This window comes from Arachis ipaensis, chromosome B2, assembly GCF_059453495.1.
Source record: "Arachis ipaensis isolate K30076 ecotype BB chromosome B2, ASM5945349v1, whole genome shotgun sequence".
NCBI classification, from domain to species: domain Eukaryota; kingdom Viridiplantae; phylum Streptophyta; class Magnoliopsida; order Fabales; family Fabaceae; genus Arachis; species Arachis ipaensis.
In genome coordinates, this window is record NC_142437.1 from 109,376,799 (window position 1) to 109,392,491 (window position 15,693).

Genomic DNA, 15,693 nt, shown 5'->3' on the forward strand with positions numbered 1-15,693 from the left:
TTTGCTAACTTTTGCTAGAACCTCTTCTAATTCCTCTGGATTCATTTATTAATATTTATTTATCTTGCTCAGACTGCCGACTGTAAATCTGGGTAGCGAACCTCTCTTACAGTCTCAGACGAGCTCCACACCGTCTGTAAATGTCTCGGACAATACCAGGTAAATTGGTTCATTACAGCCTTTGCTTTCGGTTCAATGGATTCCAAAAATGAATTTCATGTGTTTCTAGACCTCTGCTTTTAATCTTGGTTTCTAATTTTAATTTGGTATCTTTTTTATTAGGAAAAGTACCCTGGAAACCCCGGTAAAATATTTTAGAAGAAAGAAAATCCATCAAAGAAAGATTTTTAAAACTCCACTAGTGTAAGTTAAAAATATTTATGTTACTCTTTTAGATTTAGGTAATAATTTTTGTTTAATTAATCACATAGAAATTGTGTTTAAATGTCAGTAGCGCTACACTTGATTCTGACCTACAAATCATTGAGGTTCGAGAAGAAACTCATTTTGAACCTTTGGAAATGTGAGTTTTTCAATGTGCAGATTTCTATTTCTCATAACCAATTTTAATTATTCAACATTAACTTCTTCCTTATTTACATTCCTTAGAGTTTCTATTGCGGTGTCTCTTCCAAGTTCTCTTAAGGAAGAGTTGATAAAAGATGACTTTATCTATGTCCCTCTGGAAACTTCTGATAATGAGTAAGTTACACATAAAATTTTTTTATTAATTTTAATGGAACACGATAATAATTTGGGATCATTATTGAACTGTTTTTTGTTTAATGCAGCAGCCCTCTGGAATAGCAACAACAGCCCTCTGGAATAGCAACAGCAGCCCTGCGAAGAAGCATCGGCATAACAATCGGAACAACAAAAGCAGTCTGTTGATGAATCTTCCCTGAGGAATACGGAGCCAAAACCTCCAATTAATGTGTAAGTTTTAATTAATATCATTTTTTATAATCTTCTGGTCTAGCTGGTAATTAGAATTTTTTTTTAGTTTTAATGGTACAGGATAATAATTCTGGGTCGTTACTGAACTCTTTTCTGTTTAATACAGCAGCCCTCCCAAAGAACAACAACAACCATGCCAAGAAGCTCTCGTGGCACGGGAATTGGAAGAAGAAGCACAACCTGATTTGTAAGTTTTATGCTTGTTCAAATATGGATATTTTTTGTTCACCACATTGTTTTATTTCGATTTACTCTGTTGTTTAATATCAATTTTGTTCAAATATGGATATTTTCGGTTCACCAAATTGTTTAATTTCGGTTCACTATATTGTTTAATATCATTTTTGTTTAATATCATTATTTAATATCTCTGTTGTCTTGCAGTGCTGCTCGTCCTAGGCAATGGGAAGATGATGTGCCTTCCTTCAGCCTTGGGATAAGTCCCCTAGCATCTCAACCAACTCCCCCCTCTCAAATGACAGTGACTCAACCAAGTCAGCCCTCTGAGCCGACGATTTCAGAGCTTGAAATCCTAGAAGAGGCGGTGGTAGATGCTAAGGTGACGGCGGCATTGAAGTTTGCTGAAGCAACAACTGCCGAGCCGAGCTTCACAGCCGCTGAAGTTTACAAAACTCCGGAGAAAGACAAAGAAATCACAGAGGAGTTAAAGGAGAAGTGTTATCATTGGATAACACATCTAAAACAAACCAAAGATAGTAAAAATGAATATGACCCCGTATTCATCTTGAGGCATGAAGTGCTCTTTGAGGGGCTTAGACATCATTTCATGTCTCTAATGCCCGGAGAACATGTGGAAAGCACGGTAATTTCTTTGCCTATTGAGCTAACACTAATGATTTTTCTAAAGACTCTTATACCGCATATCTCATAAATTTTCTTCCTGTAGGTGGTCAATACACATTGCATGATTGTCAATGACATGAAATGTCCCCGGTTTGAGAAAGATATATACTGTGTGCCTACGGATATTGTGGTAAGCCAAATTGTTTATTTGCTCCTGATTGAATGTCTATCACGTTTTATTCACCACATGAGTTGCGTTCGGTTCAGTATGTCTTGTCATTTTCGTTCACTTGATTGTTAGTGTCTTCAGTTAGGTCCTTTTGCATGTAGAAATCTTTTTCTTGATGATTAAATGTGTATCACGTTTTATTCAGCACATAAATCGCGTTCGGTTCAGTGGAGTTTGTCATTTTCATTCACTTGATTGTTAGTGTCTTCAGTTATGTGATTTAACTGAGATTTGTTTTGCAGATGTTTATGTTGCACACCAACTCCGATTTCTTGACAAAAGAAAACTTGTATCGCATCCATTTGTAAGTCGTGATTTCTAAAACTTCTTTGATAATTCTCTCGTTTGCTATTGTTTGCACTGAGATATTATATAATTTTCCCAAACTTCAGCTGTTTGTGCCGATTTGCAATGGAGGGCACTAGTGGTTATGGATTGCAGATGTCTGGAAAAAGACATTTGATAAACCACTATTTCATGGTTTATCTTGTGCTCAATTGAGTGGTTTTTATCAACTCTTTACCCACTTATTCATACTATTTGCATGGTTTTACTTTTTCCTTCTGGATTTGGTGCTATGATTGAAAACATGCTTCTTTGGTCTTGATTTAGCTAATTTAAATCCCCTCTTATTACCATTCGATGCCGTGATATGTGTGTTAAGTATTTTCAAAGATTACAGGGCATGAATGGCTTAGAGGAGGGAAAGGAAGCATGCAAAAGTGGAAGGAATAAAAGAAATTGAAGCAAAGCTGTCAGCCTGACCTCCTCGCACTCAAACGGGCATAACTTGAGCTACAGAGGTCCAAATGATGCGGTTCTAGTTGCGTTGGAAAGCTAACGTCTGGGACTTCGAAATGATATATAATTTGCTATAGTGGCCGTACATCTAGACGACGCGAACGCCTGCTTCACGCGGACGCGTCGCAGTGATGAAAATCAGCGTGACAGAATTCGCAATCAGCGATTTCTTGGCTGTTTCTGGCCCAATTTTTTGCCCAGAAAACACATATTAGAGGCTATAAAGTGGGAGAATGCATCCATTCATTGAGAGAACATTCATAATTCATAATTATTAGGATTTAGATGTAGGTTTAGAGAGAGAGAGAGAGACTCTCTCCTCTCTCTTAGGATTTAGGATTTAGGATTTAGATTTTTAGGATTAGGATTCGTCTCAGTTTATGGTTATTTCTTCATTCCAGGTTCAATGTTCTTTAATTTATGTTTCTCTTCTACTTTTAGATACTCTAATGCTTTTACTTGTTAATTACTTATGTTGCCAAATTGGCTTATGAATCTTTCCATGTTAGATTTGAATATTCTACTTAATATAATTTGAGGTATTTCAGATTTAAGATTTCTTTCTTTTATTTATGTTACTACTGCTTCCAATCTGAAGGAATTTTTATTCGAGTAGATTTTCTCCCCTTTTTGGCTTTGGTTAAGTAATTGGTAATGCTTGAGTTATCAAACTCAGCAGTTGATTGGAAATTAGGATTGCTGATTGATTTGGATCCCTCTAAGACTAGTCTTTCCATAGGAGTTAACTAGGACTGAGGAATCAAGTTAATTAGTCCACTTGACTTACCTTTATTTAGTAAAGGTTAACTAAGTGGGAGCAAAATCCAATTCTCATTACACCTGATAAGGATAACTAGGATAGGATTCCCAGTTCTTACACCTTGCCAAGAGTTTTCTTTATAATTATTAATTTATTTTTCTTGCTATTTAAATTACTTGTTCTTTATTTTAAAAATCCAAAATTCTACCTTTTCCATAACCAATAATAAATCATACTTCCCTGCAATTCCTTGAGAAGACGACCCCGAGGTTTAAATACTTCGGTTATAAATTTTATTGGGTTTTGTTACTTGTGACAATCAAATTTTTTTACGAAAGGATTCTCTGTTGGTTTAGAAACTATACTTACAACGCGATTATTCTTATAAAATTCTTTACTAGCAAGAATCCCATTTGTCAGCATTCTATGTGCTTGACCCCGTGAACAAGCAGAAGAATGAAATACATGATTCAAGAATTCAACTGAACAAATTTGTTGTAAGTTATATAAATGTTTCCCTTGTTGATTCAATGTTTATGACGTTATATAGTGAAGGTGCTGATTTTGATTCACCTAATTTTAAGTCACTATTTTTATCACTTTCAGGGATTAATAATCTCCCAGATGGGGGTTTACACTGGGGCGAAACCCTTAAAGGATGAAGTTGGAGAAGAAGCAGAGTATATAATGCTGAATGGCCAACGTACAAGGTAAAAATCTTTCTCTGCTATAGTGTATTTTAAATTTGTTTTCATTTGTATACTATTAATCGTATTTTACTTAAATTCTTGATTAGCTATGATAGTGCGATATACGTCATGAAATGGCTTGAAACAATTGATCCTTGAAAGATCAAACCCGGGAAGAGGTATAAATATAAAGCTTGGACACAAGTAAGTAGTTTCTAAATTAATAAAATTCTTTCATTTCTCATTTCAGTAAGGTTCATTTCTTATGTAACTAATTCCTTTCAATTGAAATGTAGGAAGAGATTGATGCTTTCAGGATTGAGTATGGTCCAAATATTGTGTTGCATAAACTGAACAAAATGAGAGACCAAGTGATTCGGGAATGTGAAGCAATAAGACTCCCGAAGCCATCTGCTACCCTCTTAAGCCCTTTTTGTAAATTCACGTATGGGGATATATATAGTAGTAAATAGGATATACTTTGTTTAACTGGTTGTAATTAATATTATTTTATTTAAAAAAACAAACACTACTTCTTTCAATGTATATATCTGAATATTAATGTAAATCTTAATGTATATATCTAATGTTAATGTTAATGTATATATCTAATGTTAATATTTATATCTGATTCAAGATGTATATATCTGTTGGAACTGTCTGGCTGCTGTTTTGTTCCAGGTTCACAGTGAATAGAATTAGGGTATTTATCAAACATTAGGAACCCCAAATAAACAAATGAACTGAAATTATTACACACAGTGAATCGAAAAAGTGCATATACCAGTATTAAGTTTCAGAAACACTTGAACTCTCTAACATGGCACAATAAACAAAAAAAGTGACTATTGAATAAAAAATTTCACAAAACCTAATATAAAAAAATAGTGAATATTCAATCAAGACTAGCATCAGTCAGAAATTAACCCTACTATAAATTCAGTGAACCGAAATTTGCTCATAGCTGTAAGGAAATTTATGTTAATAAAAACTAAAACTCGTATAATACTCTCCGGGATAATTCATATCCGGTGCATTGTAAAAGCTAGAACTTGACTGAATCGTTGGTCCGCCGTCTAAAAGATTCAACTACAAAAAGAAAAAATAAATTGTATATTAGCAAAATGCACAAATGGATGTTTGCCTAATCGAAAGCAAATCAATTTTACCTCGCTTGTAGCTGGTTTTTTCCTTTTCTTCGTGGCGTTTGAGATCTTTTTTTCCAAGTTTGATCCAAGTCTGTTCTTGGGCCGACCTCTTGTTCTGACACGTGGAGGGATTTGAAGGCCGTTCACGTCGCTCAACGTCGCTTCTTCGTGGGATAAAAAACTTTTTTCTTTGCTTCTCGCTTGATGTTCTTGCATCTCGGCTATGACATTGTCAAAGGTACGGTGCAGAATTCCGATCAGCTCCTCGGACTCTGAGGCAAATTCGCAGATATTGTGGGAGTGGAACACCAAATCGTCGAATCTCTTGCTTCTTGGCTCCAGTAGAGGCTCGTCTTGGCTGCTCTTGATGTGTGTGTGCCTCCTCTTTATGTTCTTGCTCCAGCGCTCCAGTATGTATTTCGGTGCCACGTTATCTACTCGCTCAAAGCTTAGGACGCTTAGAGAGTAGCGGCACAGTATACCCCTTGACTTGAAAAGAAAGCATTGACACTTTACCTATCGTGATAATACATCGTAGGTGACGAAAAACTTGTTGAATGTGGAGTTAGAAACTTGCTCCATCACTTCGTATGTTGTGAAACCTAGGGTGGAATGCTTTGATCTTGTGATGTAGTTCACCTTTCCTCTGAATTGAGCTTGAACTTCCCTGAACTTCTCGTGGGTATACACGTGCTGAAATTGAGCCTCTATTGCTGATTTTGTTGTGCACAGTATCACGGTGTGAAAATCTGCAGCATCGAATTCTTTCTCTCTTTGCTCTCTGCTTGCTACTTGCTAGGCAATTGTCGTATTGCTTCACGAATTGACTCAAGGAGCTGTTGCGTGTGATAAACTTGTTGAAAAATGCGTGCATGCTCTCACTCCTTTGTGTGCTTCTCATCCCGACCCAGAAGTGGTGATCCAAGTAAACTGGAACCTATATATGCCGATCCTCATACAGCTCTACAGAATGAACTGAAAACATCAACTGTGTTAAACCGAAATCTGTGCATGTGTTGACCCAAAAGGTAACGACATGAAAATAATCCGAACTGAAACCTCGGTTACCTGAGAGCCACTTGTTGCCTCTGAGGCCAAACTTTGTGAGGAAATCGTTCCAGTTTCTGTCAAATGCGTCTTTTATGAACAAGTTCCAAACGACGTGGCTCATCTCTTGCTCGATTTCTTCGTGTTGCTTGTAGCCGTTTAGTTTGTTTGGGATCTTCTACATGATGTGCCAAATACACTAGCGGTGATTTGTTGTTGGCATGGACATCTCGATGGGCCTTTGCATCGATGCACATTGATCAGTGAGAATGTCTTTTGGTGTCTTCCCTCCCATGCAACGGAGCCAACACTCGAATAGCCATTTGAATGATTGGATGTCCTCGTTTTTCATAGCGCGTGTCCAAGAAGTGTCGACTGATTGTGGTGATTCACCTCCACAAAAGAACCAAAACCCAGATTGTACCTGCATAAATGGACAATCTCACAATTTACTGAACCGAAATGTGTGCATATGGTGAACGTAAATACTGAATTTGGGTGAACCGAATACCTGTTTGTATTGTAGGTGGTGTCGAATGAAACTATGTCTCCAAAATACTCGCATGCCCCCCTGCTTCTTGCGTCGGCCCAGAATGCATGTTTGATGGAGTGATCGCCTTCGAGGTTGAGCTCAAAAAAGAAATTTTGGTTCTTGTCTTTCATTCTTAGTAGGTACTTCCTGAATTTTTTGGCATCGTCTTGTTCGGACACATTCTGTACTTCTCTTGTAATGTAATTCCTTACGTTTTTTCTATAAAACTTAATCTTCGATGACTGCCAGCTGCTGCTACGAATGATTGGTAGGTTTTGCTCGGTCTGATTCCGTCTTCCTCGTTGGTTTCGATGGTGCGTCACACGAACATGCTTAGCTCCCTGTGTTGTTTGAGCATCTCTGCATGGTATGGACAGCAGGGGTGTGAATGATTCATAACAACTTTGGAAATTGTCCAAAGACTAACGTCCTTCGTTATATGTACATAGATCTTAGCTGGACAGTTTAACCCGGCTGAGGAGTTTGTTTTCAAAGTTGGAGATATCTTAGATTTTCACGTCCCCTCTCTGTTGTATACGATTAGTTGATTCTTAACCTCGTCTCCCTTCCGAGTTGTGTTCCTTATTTTCGTAGAAAAACCAACAAGTTTTGAATAATGTTTGTAGAACTTTCCAGCTTCTTCTTGTGTCTTGAAAATCATCCCCTCCTTTGGGACAAATTTTTTATCCACAACACACCTGGTCTGCATAATGAACTGAAAACGTCATTATGCTAAACAATTCTATAGTACTCAGTGAACGAAAAATAATCCATTATATATATTTAAATTCAAACTCCTTTCTGCATAATGAACTGAAAGCGTCATTATGGTGAAACAATTTTATAGTACTGAGTGAACGAAACATAATCTAGTATATAAAATCAAATTTAAAAAGCTTTCTGCATAATGAATCGAAACACGTACTCATGGTGAACCAATTGTATAGTACTGAGTGAATGAAACATAATCCATTATACAAAATTTTCAGATTCAATTCAATTCAATTCAGATTCAGATTCAAAACACATATGTCTACAATTTAGATATTATCAATTCAATTCAATTCAGATACAAAACACCTACATCCATTGAATTCAATTCAAATAAAATTAACAATTGCATTCCATTCAATTTGATTCAAAATTGAATAATCCAAACCTCATCAGCATGATTTGTTTCAGAAGAATAATCCAAATCGCTCTCATTCAACTGATTTGAAGTTGAATCATTCATTGTTTCGATTCAGAAGTGCAGATCGAAGAAGAAAACGAAGAAGAAGAAGAACGACGAAGCTTGTTACGTTGAAGTCAATGCAGATTAGTAAGGAAGAACGCGAGCAGAGAAGAAGAAAAAGAAGAACAAGAAAGAAAACATGAGCAGAGGAAAACGACGAAGCTTATTACGTTGAAGTCAATGCAGATCAAAAAGGAAGAACGCGAGCAGAGATGAAGAAGAAAAAGAAGAAGAACGAAAATGCGAGCAAAGAAGAAGGTTTAGGTTGCAGCAGAAGGTTTATGTTGAGCAAAGGTTTATCACGCAGCAGAGAAGGTTTAGGTTATATGTGGCGCGTGTATGACAAACGAGTGAGGGGGTGGGGGAGGCGCGTCTGACCCAAGGTGCTTAGATAACTTGAATGAAATTTTCACATGGATGTAGAGCATCATTGATATAATATTGATTGCAAAAAATCTAACATAATATTGATAAATATACAAGTAGCTTCATGAGTTGACTTTCTATTTTAAAATTAGTTTTGACATTTGTTATATATGAAGTGGATCTTTTATTATCTTGATATTAAAATAGCTTTCCTGAAAATCTATAATGTCAATATTAATAATCTTCATTGACAATTTAGTTTATAATTTTCAAATAAGAATGCGTATCAATTAGAGATATAAAAAAACTTTAAATAAATAAATAAAACTATTTCTATGTAAATTACTAATAATCTAATATCGATATAACCAATTTTTATTAATCGAGTATTAAGTTTATTTATTTGTTTAAGCAAATATTCAAAGAATAAATTAGTCATGCCTACTTTTTTTTTAAGGGTAAAATTACACTTAATTTTTCTTTCCAAAATGGGAGAGAGTGAAGAATGCTAAACTTGAATCAAAGGATATCATTCCCTTTTAAAATTACTTTGCAATTTAATTTAATTTAATTTAGTTTAAGTCTTAAGAAATAAGAGTGTATTCTCGCTCTGACTGTGTCTTACTACTTAGCTTTCCTTTCATTCCTTCGAATCGCATCACAAATCTCAATTCAATTCAATTCATTTCATTTCATGCATCACTTTCTTCTTCTTCTTCCTCTTCTTCTTCTTCCTTCCCAAACCTCCTTCTAGAACCTTCTCCAAACCCCTCTCAACTTAGATCTGAATTCTTATATGGAAATGGGTTCGAGCCCCCGCACCGTTGAAGAAATCTTCAAGGATTACTCTTCTCGCAGAACCGCCATCGTTCGCGCTTTAACTCAAGGTAACTCATTTTCTATTTATTTTCCATTTTTTTCCCTTAAAACAAAGCCTCCTTTTTTTGGTACTTCACCGTTCGAAAATTCACCTGTCCATATACATGTGTTCTGACACTGTTTTTTTCTAATTTGTTCTCAGATGTTGATGAATTTTATGGGCTCTGCGATCCAGGTAAAACGCTTATCCCCGATCTGTGTTGTTCTTATGTTAATTTTACGTAAAAATATGTTTTTTTTTCTTTTCATAACTGTTCTTAAGATTTTGAAGTTGTGGTTTTCTGTGTGAATTGTGCGGGCCTAGTTTCTGAATTACAGTGGTTAGAGTTGACCTTTTTTATTTATTTTTTCGTAGAATTCTATGTGGGAAAAAAAATGAGGGGATAAAATAAAAGTCAAAGTTTTTGCATGCCCCATGTGTTGTTGTTTACATACTCTCTGGTTTTATTTTTTCTTCATTTTTAAATATTTTTAAATTACAAAAATGCCACTTTATGTTTAATTTGTTTTCTGTTTTTTGGATTTTGTTATTTCAGTGTATTTTAATTTTCTTAAAAAGTTCTAAAAGCCAGAAGATAGGAATGAAAACAAAAACATAAGAACACAAGCCAGAACAAAATTGTTTGTTTAATTTCCTTTTTTTTTGAAAAAAAAATAACATGAGATTTGAACTACAGGTAAATGCTCTGCTATATAATGTGTTCATTTACGAAACAATTATTGTTGTTAACTTGTTATTAATCTTTTGTTTAGTAACTTTTTCGTTTGTTTGTTGTTCCATTTGATTCAAAGTTTATCTGGTGTGTTTGGTCTTTGGTGTTTTAAGAAAAGGAGAACTTGTGCCTTTACGGACATCCAAATGAGTCCTGGGAAGTGACCCTGCCAGCTGAGGAAGTTCCACCAGAGCTTCCAGAGCCGGCTCTGGGAATCAATTTTGCTAGAGATGGCATGAACCGCAGGGATTGGCTTTCTCTAGTTGCTGTGCACAGTGATTCGTGGTTGCTCTCAGTTGCCTTTTATCTTGGAGCCCGACTTAACCGCAATGAGAGGTACATGTTACAATGTAGTTTTGGTTTGGATATATGCATTTTATGTAACTAATGGACTTGCTTAATCAATTAGCTCCCTATGAAATGTTTAGAAATTATCAGTTGAATCTGTAGTTGTGGCTGAAAATGCAACATTCTGTATCATAGTGGATAAATTAATGTCTTCAATGAAAATATAGTTTATTTTTCTCTCTTTATCAATTGGAAGTAACTGTAACTAGACTCTGGTTTTTTGGGGATTGTAGATTGGATTAAATACATAGATTCCCTCAGTAGGTTGTAAAATGTGTCTAAATGAAAATTGTAACATCAGCAAAGGTTCCTTCTTATCTGAAAGATTAACAATATTTTAATTCATGAACTTGAGTTTGTTGGTAGAAGTAGCCAGGTGGCTGATCTATTCCTGATAACCCATGTGAAATCTGACTCTGTTATTCTTGTGTCATTTACCTCTCCCTATTCATGCTGTCATCCTATGTGCTTATTTGATTTGATGCTCAAAATTAAGATACCATTTGGTTCTGTCGCAGGACATGAAAGATGGAGATAGTGGGACAATAGAGAGCCGTCTCCTGTGTCCAAAGTATAGAAATTAACTTAAAAATTATATCGAGACAGAAAATTGTCATGAAATGGACAATTTCAAGTTTTTGTCTCCATACTCCTATCCACACATGATTTTGTCCGTAACATCTATGTCTCCTCTATCTCACGACAATAACCAAAGTCTGCCCAAGTGTTTCATGCATGCAAAGACACTTGAGTGAATTCGTGCAATGATTTGAACTTTAATTTATTGCTTGAGTTGTATGTAGAATGCGTGGTTGTTGCTGTTCTAGTCCTTGTGATGTTTACCTTCAGCATTCCCATTCCCGTGGTTTTTTTTAGTAGTTGCCTTTTTGCTTAACATCTTCCTGTGACATTGGCATATGCTCCCTCTTTTCATATTGATGGTCCAACTGATTCTTTATGGCAGGAAGCGTTTGTTTAGCTTGATCAATGATCTTCCAACTGTTTTTGAAGTTGTAACTGAAAGGAAACCAGTAAAGGACAAGCCAGCTGCAGACAGTGGAAGCAAATCGCGGGGCAGCACAAAGGTTAGCAATCCCTTGTCTTTCTTATTTTTGGTTGAATCATCAGCAGTTAGTTGGATAATACTCAAAAGTTTGGTAACTAAAATAAATTTGTTTTGTTGCTTTCAAAGATATTAAACTTTTGAAAAGAAGAGATATAGAGCAAAAAAAGATGAAAAGAAACTGAAGAGAAGATAAATCTTCATTTTGTCTCCTATTACTTAGATGAAGAGACATAATAAAATAAAAAATATTTCTCTCTTGTTGGTTGAAGAGAAAGTAAGAGGAAAGAAATGAAAATCATATTAAATGGTCATTTATCATTACTTGAATGAAGATAGAAGTAAACATAGAGATAATGTTGTTTATTGCCTTTCCAAATTAAACCACTCTTTCTCTCTAGTTTTCTCTCCAAAAGTGAGAGAACTTTTTGTTGAGCTTAACACCTACTCTTTTCTTTCTTCGATTTAGTTGTCGCATCTAAGCAAGAGAGAATAGTAAGAGAAAATAGTAAAATCCACCCGTTTTCTATATTCTCATTATCTTTCTCTCTAATTTTTCATCAAAAAAGCAAAGGGTAAGAGTATCTCATAAATCAAATAGAATTATTTACTCGCTTATTTATGCTAGTTTCTTGTGGTTAACTCTCAGAAGCAGCTCTGAGTACAGGCAAATTGTAATCTATGACAAAAAAATTTTTTGTGGATCTTAATCTAGTTGCTGATCTAAGTTAAGAATCTATCAAGCCTCACTTTTTTCTCTTTTTGCAACTCAAGTCTAGGAGTATAAAACTGAACAGAGTTTCATTGGACTTCATCTTTTACTATTTAACCACTGTGTTTCCATGTTATTGCTACACTAGTACAAATAATACTTCTGGTCTATAATATCTATCACTTTAAAAATTTGGTGCATCAATAATAACTCACTGCATCTAGATACAAATTGCGTTCGGATGCATTATATTATGAATGTTCCGAAGTGGCAGATATTGTGGAACAAAAGGGGAGTATAAGACTTTGAATCAAAGTCTGCCCTTGTGGAACAAAGTTTGTGCCTTTGAATCAAAGCTTTATGATGCAATTGTTGTACACTTCTGCAGAGATCAAGTGACGGGCAAGTCAAAAGCAACCCGAAGTTCGATGAGGGTTATGAGGAGGAAGACGACGAGCACAGCGAAACTCTTTGTGGGAGCTGCGGCGGAAACTACAACGCGGACGAATTTTGGATTGGGTGCGACATATGCGAGAGGTGGTTCCATGGAAAATGTGTGAAGATCACACCGGCAAAGGCTGAGAGCATAAAGCAATACAAATGCCCATCATGCATGAGAAGGGGCAGGCCTTGATTAAGGACGCCATAAAAAAGGCAACATGTGAAAGTGAATAATAATGTTGAGTTTGATGCTGACAAAGATACTGTAATATTTGTTACATCTCTTGTAGAAGTTCATAATGTAATGGGGTATAGTATCTATGTCTGATGGAAAAAAATTTCAGAGACTAAGGTGATTTCTTCTACCAACCTGAATCCTTAGTGTATTTTATATATTTTAAAGTAGAATAGAATACCATACATTCTAATTTGTCGATCAATTGATATTTGGTTTGAACTTGCGCATTATATTATTGTATGTCTAGAAGTAATTAGGGTAAATACACTGATCTTCTATATATGGTTATAAATATAGTTGTAACTTGTAAGTTGTCTCTTTCAATGGCAAAGAATGCCTTAGTTGTGGATACAAACTTCTTAGCTTGCATGAAGAATAACAAGTCTAAAGCATGTTAAATTATGTATAGAAGTATGTATGGATTTTGAGCCACCGGGTTTAGAATTATACAACTAAAGTTGGAATCTTCAATGTGGCAAATAAGCTTGCCAATATAGAGTTAATGACTGCAGTGACTACTTCTATTGGGAAGTCCCTCTTCCTGTGCTTGCTGACAAATTATTGTGTGATGATATGGGGGTTTCATTTTCAATGCCACTAAAAGACAAGTGACATTTTTTTTCCGATGAAATCACCGACATTTGAGCAAGACTACCCATATTCGGGTAAGAATCTTGCAGCAAGGATTTTTTTTTTTTTTCATTCAAAAACGTCAAACTCAACTTTTGGTTAAGGGACTAAAGTATCTAGTTATCTACTACTTTAATGGATCACACGTTGGTAGAAGACTTTTTTTTGGGTGAGGGGGGAGGGGTCAGGGACTCCGAAAACCAGAATACAGAACCTGGCTACGCAGAGCCTCTAAGCCTGTAAGTTCCCGCACAATCAAATAGCATAGGAAGATAGATCTCAGGGATAGGATGATCAAATAAATGCAAACCAATTCCAAGTTGATGTCCCTTTTTGGCCATGACGTCCGCACAAAAGTTTGCTTCACTGAGGGTATGGCATATACTCACATGATGGATTCGCCGGACCAGAATATTAATGTCTTGTAGTAGGGAATAGCACGGGTGCAACTGAGAGCAACCTTCTCGGACGAGCTTAATTGTCATTTGCAAGTCCGATTCTAAAATCACATCATTCATCTCATTAGCAGCTGCAATTTGGAGACCTTTAATAATAGCCCAAAGTTCGGCGTGCATGATCGAGCAATTTCCAAGATTACAAGAGAAACTCATGAAGCAAGTTCCCATAGAATCTCTGAGCACGCCCCCACACGCAACATTATTTGTCTGAGCAAAAATCGAACCATCCACATTTATTTTAATAATACCCTCGTCAGGAGGGATCCATCTAATACATAACTCAGAGTTGGTGTTAATCGAGCATGGGATGACTTTTTTCCGGCACCAATTTGAAATCTCTTTGGCGCGAATCATAACAGAGGTAGCGACATCTTTTGGCATAGTGAATGAGCCTTCAAAAACAAACTTGTTCCGGAGATACCAAAGGAAGGAAACTCCAACACCGAAGGTAATGGGCCAGGAGTTCTTAGCTTCGAGGTTTGAGTATATCCAATCACGAATATCCAAGCTGAAGAAGTGTTGATTTCTCTAATGGGGTAGAAGAGCTCGCCAAACCAACCTTGCTGTAGGGCAATCCCTGACCGTATGTAAGACAGTTTCCTCATTGGAATTACATCTTGGGCAATCTGCTTCACTAGTCATGTTTCTCCTTCGTCGGTTGTGGTTAGTAAGAAGAGCATCATTAGCCAATAGCCACAGAAATGTTCTAATCCTCTCAGGCCCTTTCCAGTCCCAGACAAACTGAAACACGCGATCATTTTCAGTGAGATCCGTATTCAAAGCTTCATAAGCTGATTTCACAGTAAAGGTTCCATCTATACTTGGGTCCCAGGCAGCCTGATCGGCATTCTTCCACGGGGATGGAGGGGCCATAGCAGCAATCTTAGAAACCCAGTCCTCTGGGATCCATTCACGAATCTTTTCCAAGTTCCAATCACCTGAAACAAGGAGGAAGTAATTTAACATCGATTTATAATCATTGGGGTTAATTACCTTTTTTGAGTATTGGTCCAAAGGTCCTGCTTTTGTCACCCAATTGTGGTTCCAAAAGTTTATGCTTGTCCCATCACCAATACACTAAGCTGTGTTTCTCTCAACATCTTTCTAAGCTGAACAGACTCCTTTCCATAGATTTGAATCCTTGGTTCTCCTCCTGATGTCAGGCATGATGTCATTACCGCATTTGTATTTAGTCCTCAACACCTTGGTCCAAAGACTATCTCTTTTTTCAACCAAACCCCAGCCAACCTTCATTATGAAAGCATGATTAAGGTTCTTGCATGCCTGATCCCCAGGCCGCCTTTTGCTTTCGGCATGTTAACTTTCTTCCAGCTAACCAAGTGGACCTTTTTGACATTCTCTGTTTCCCCCTATAGGAAGTTCCTGCATTTGGAATAATGATATTACAGGCAGATATAGGCAGAAAGACAGTTTGCATAATATAACTAGGTAAGGAAGTAAGCATAGATTTCACCAGGGTTGACCTCCCTGCCAAGGAGAGGGAAGATGCCTTCCAATTGTTCAAGCGCGATTGAAGCTTGATGATGATATCATTATAAGTATTTTTTGCGACTCTGGAGTGGAGGATCGGAACTCCTAGATATTTACCCAAGTCCTGCGTGATAGAGAATTAAAAGACCCTTC

The 15,693-nt window shown here is 36.4% G+C and overlaps 1 protein-coding gene across 1 annotated transcript; it reads left to right on the forward strand.

Moving 5' to 3' along the window:
- The first annotated feature begins 9,052 nt into the window (after positions 1-9,052).
- LOC107625753 (PHD finger protein ALFIN-LIKE 2) lies at positions 9,053-13,163 on the forward strand. Its single transcript, XM_016328459.3, has 5 exons — positions 9,053-9,454; positions 9,589-9,621; positions 10,273-10,495; positions 11,472-11,592; positions 12,671-13,163. The coding sequence occupies exons 1-5, from the start codon at positions 9,364-9,366 to the stop codon at positions 12,914-12,916; spliced, it is 714 nt and encodes a 237-aa protein (XP_016183945.1). The 5' UTR covers positions 9,053-9,363; the 3' UTR covers positions 12,917-13,163.
- The last annotated feature ends 2,530 nt before the right edge of the window (positions 13,164-15,693 follow it).

Bases quoted from the DNA above. Each gene is read 5' to 3' on its own strand.
- LOC107625753 (XM_016328459.3), top strand. From the start codon at position 9,364: ATGGAAATGGGTTCGAGCCCCCGCACCGTTGAAGAAATCTTCAAGGAT. The intron at 9,455-9,588 runs GTAACTCATTTT...ATTTGTTCTCAG, and splicing joins CGTTCGCGCTTTAACTCAAG to ATGTTGATGAATTTTATGGG. The intron at 11,593-12,670 runs GTTAGCAATCCC...ACACTTCTGCAG, and splicing joins AATCGCGGGGCAGCACAAAG to AGATCAAGTGACGGGCAAGT.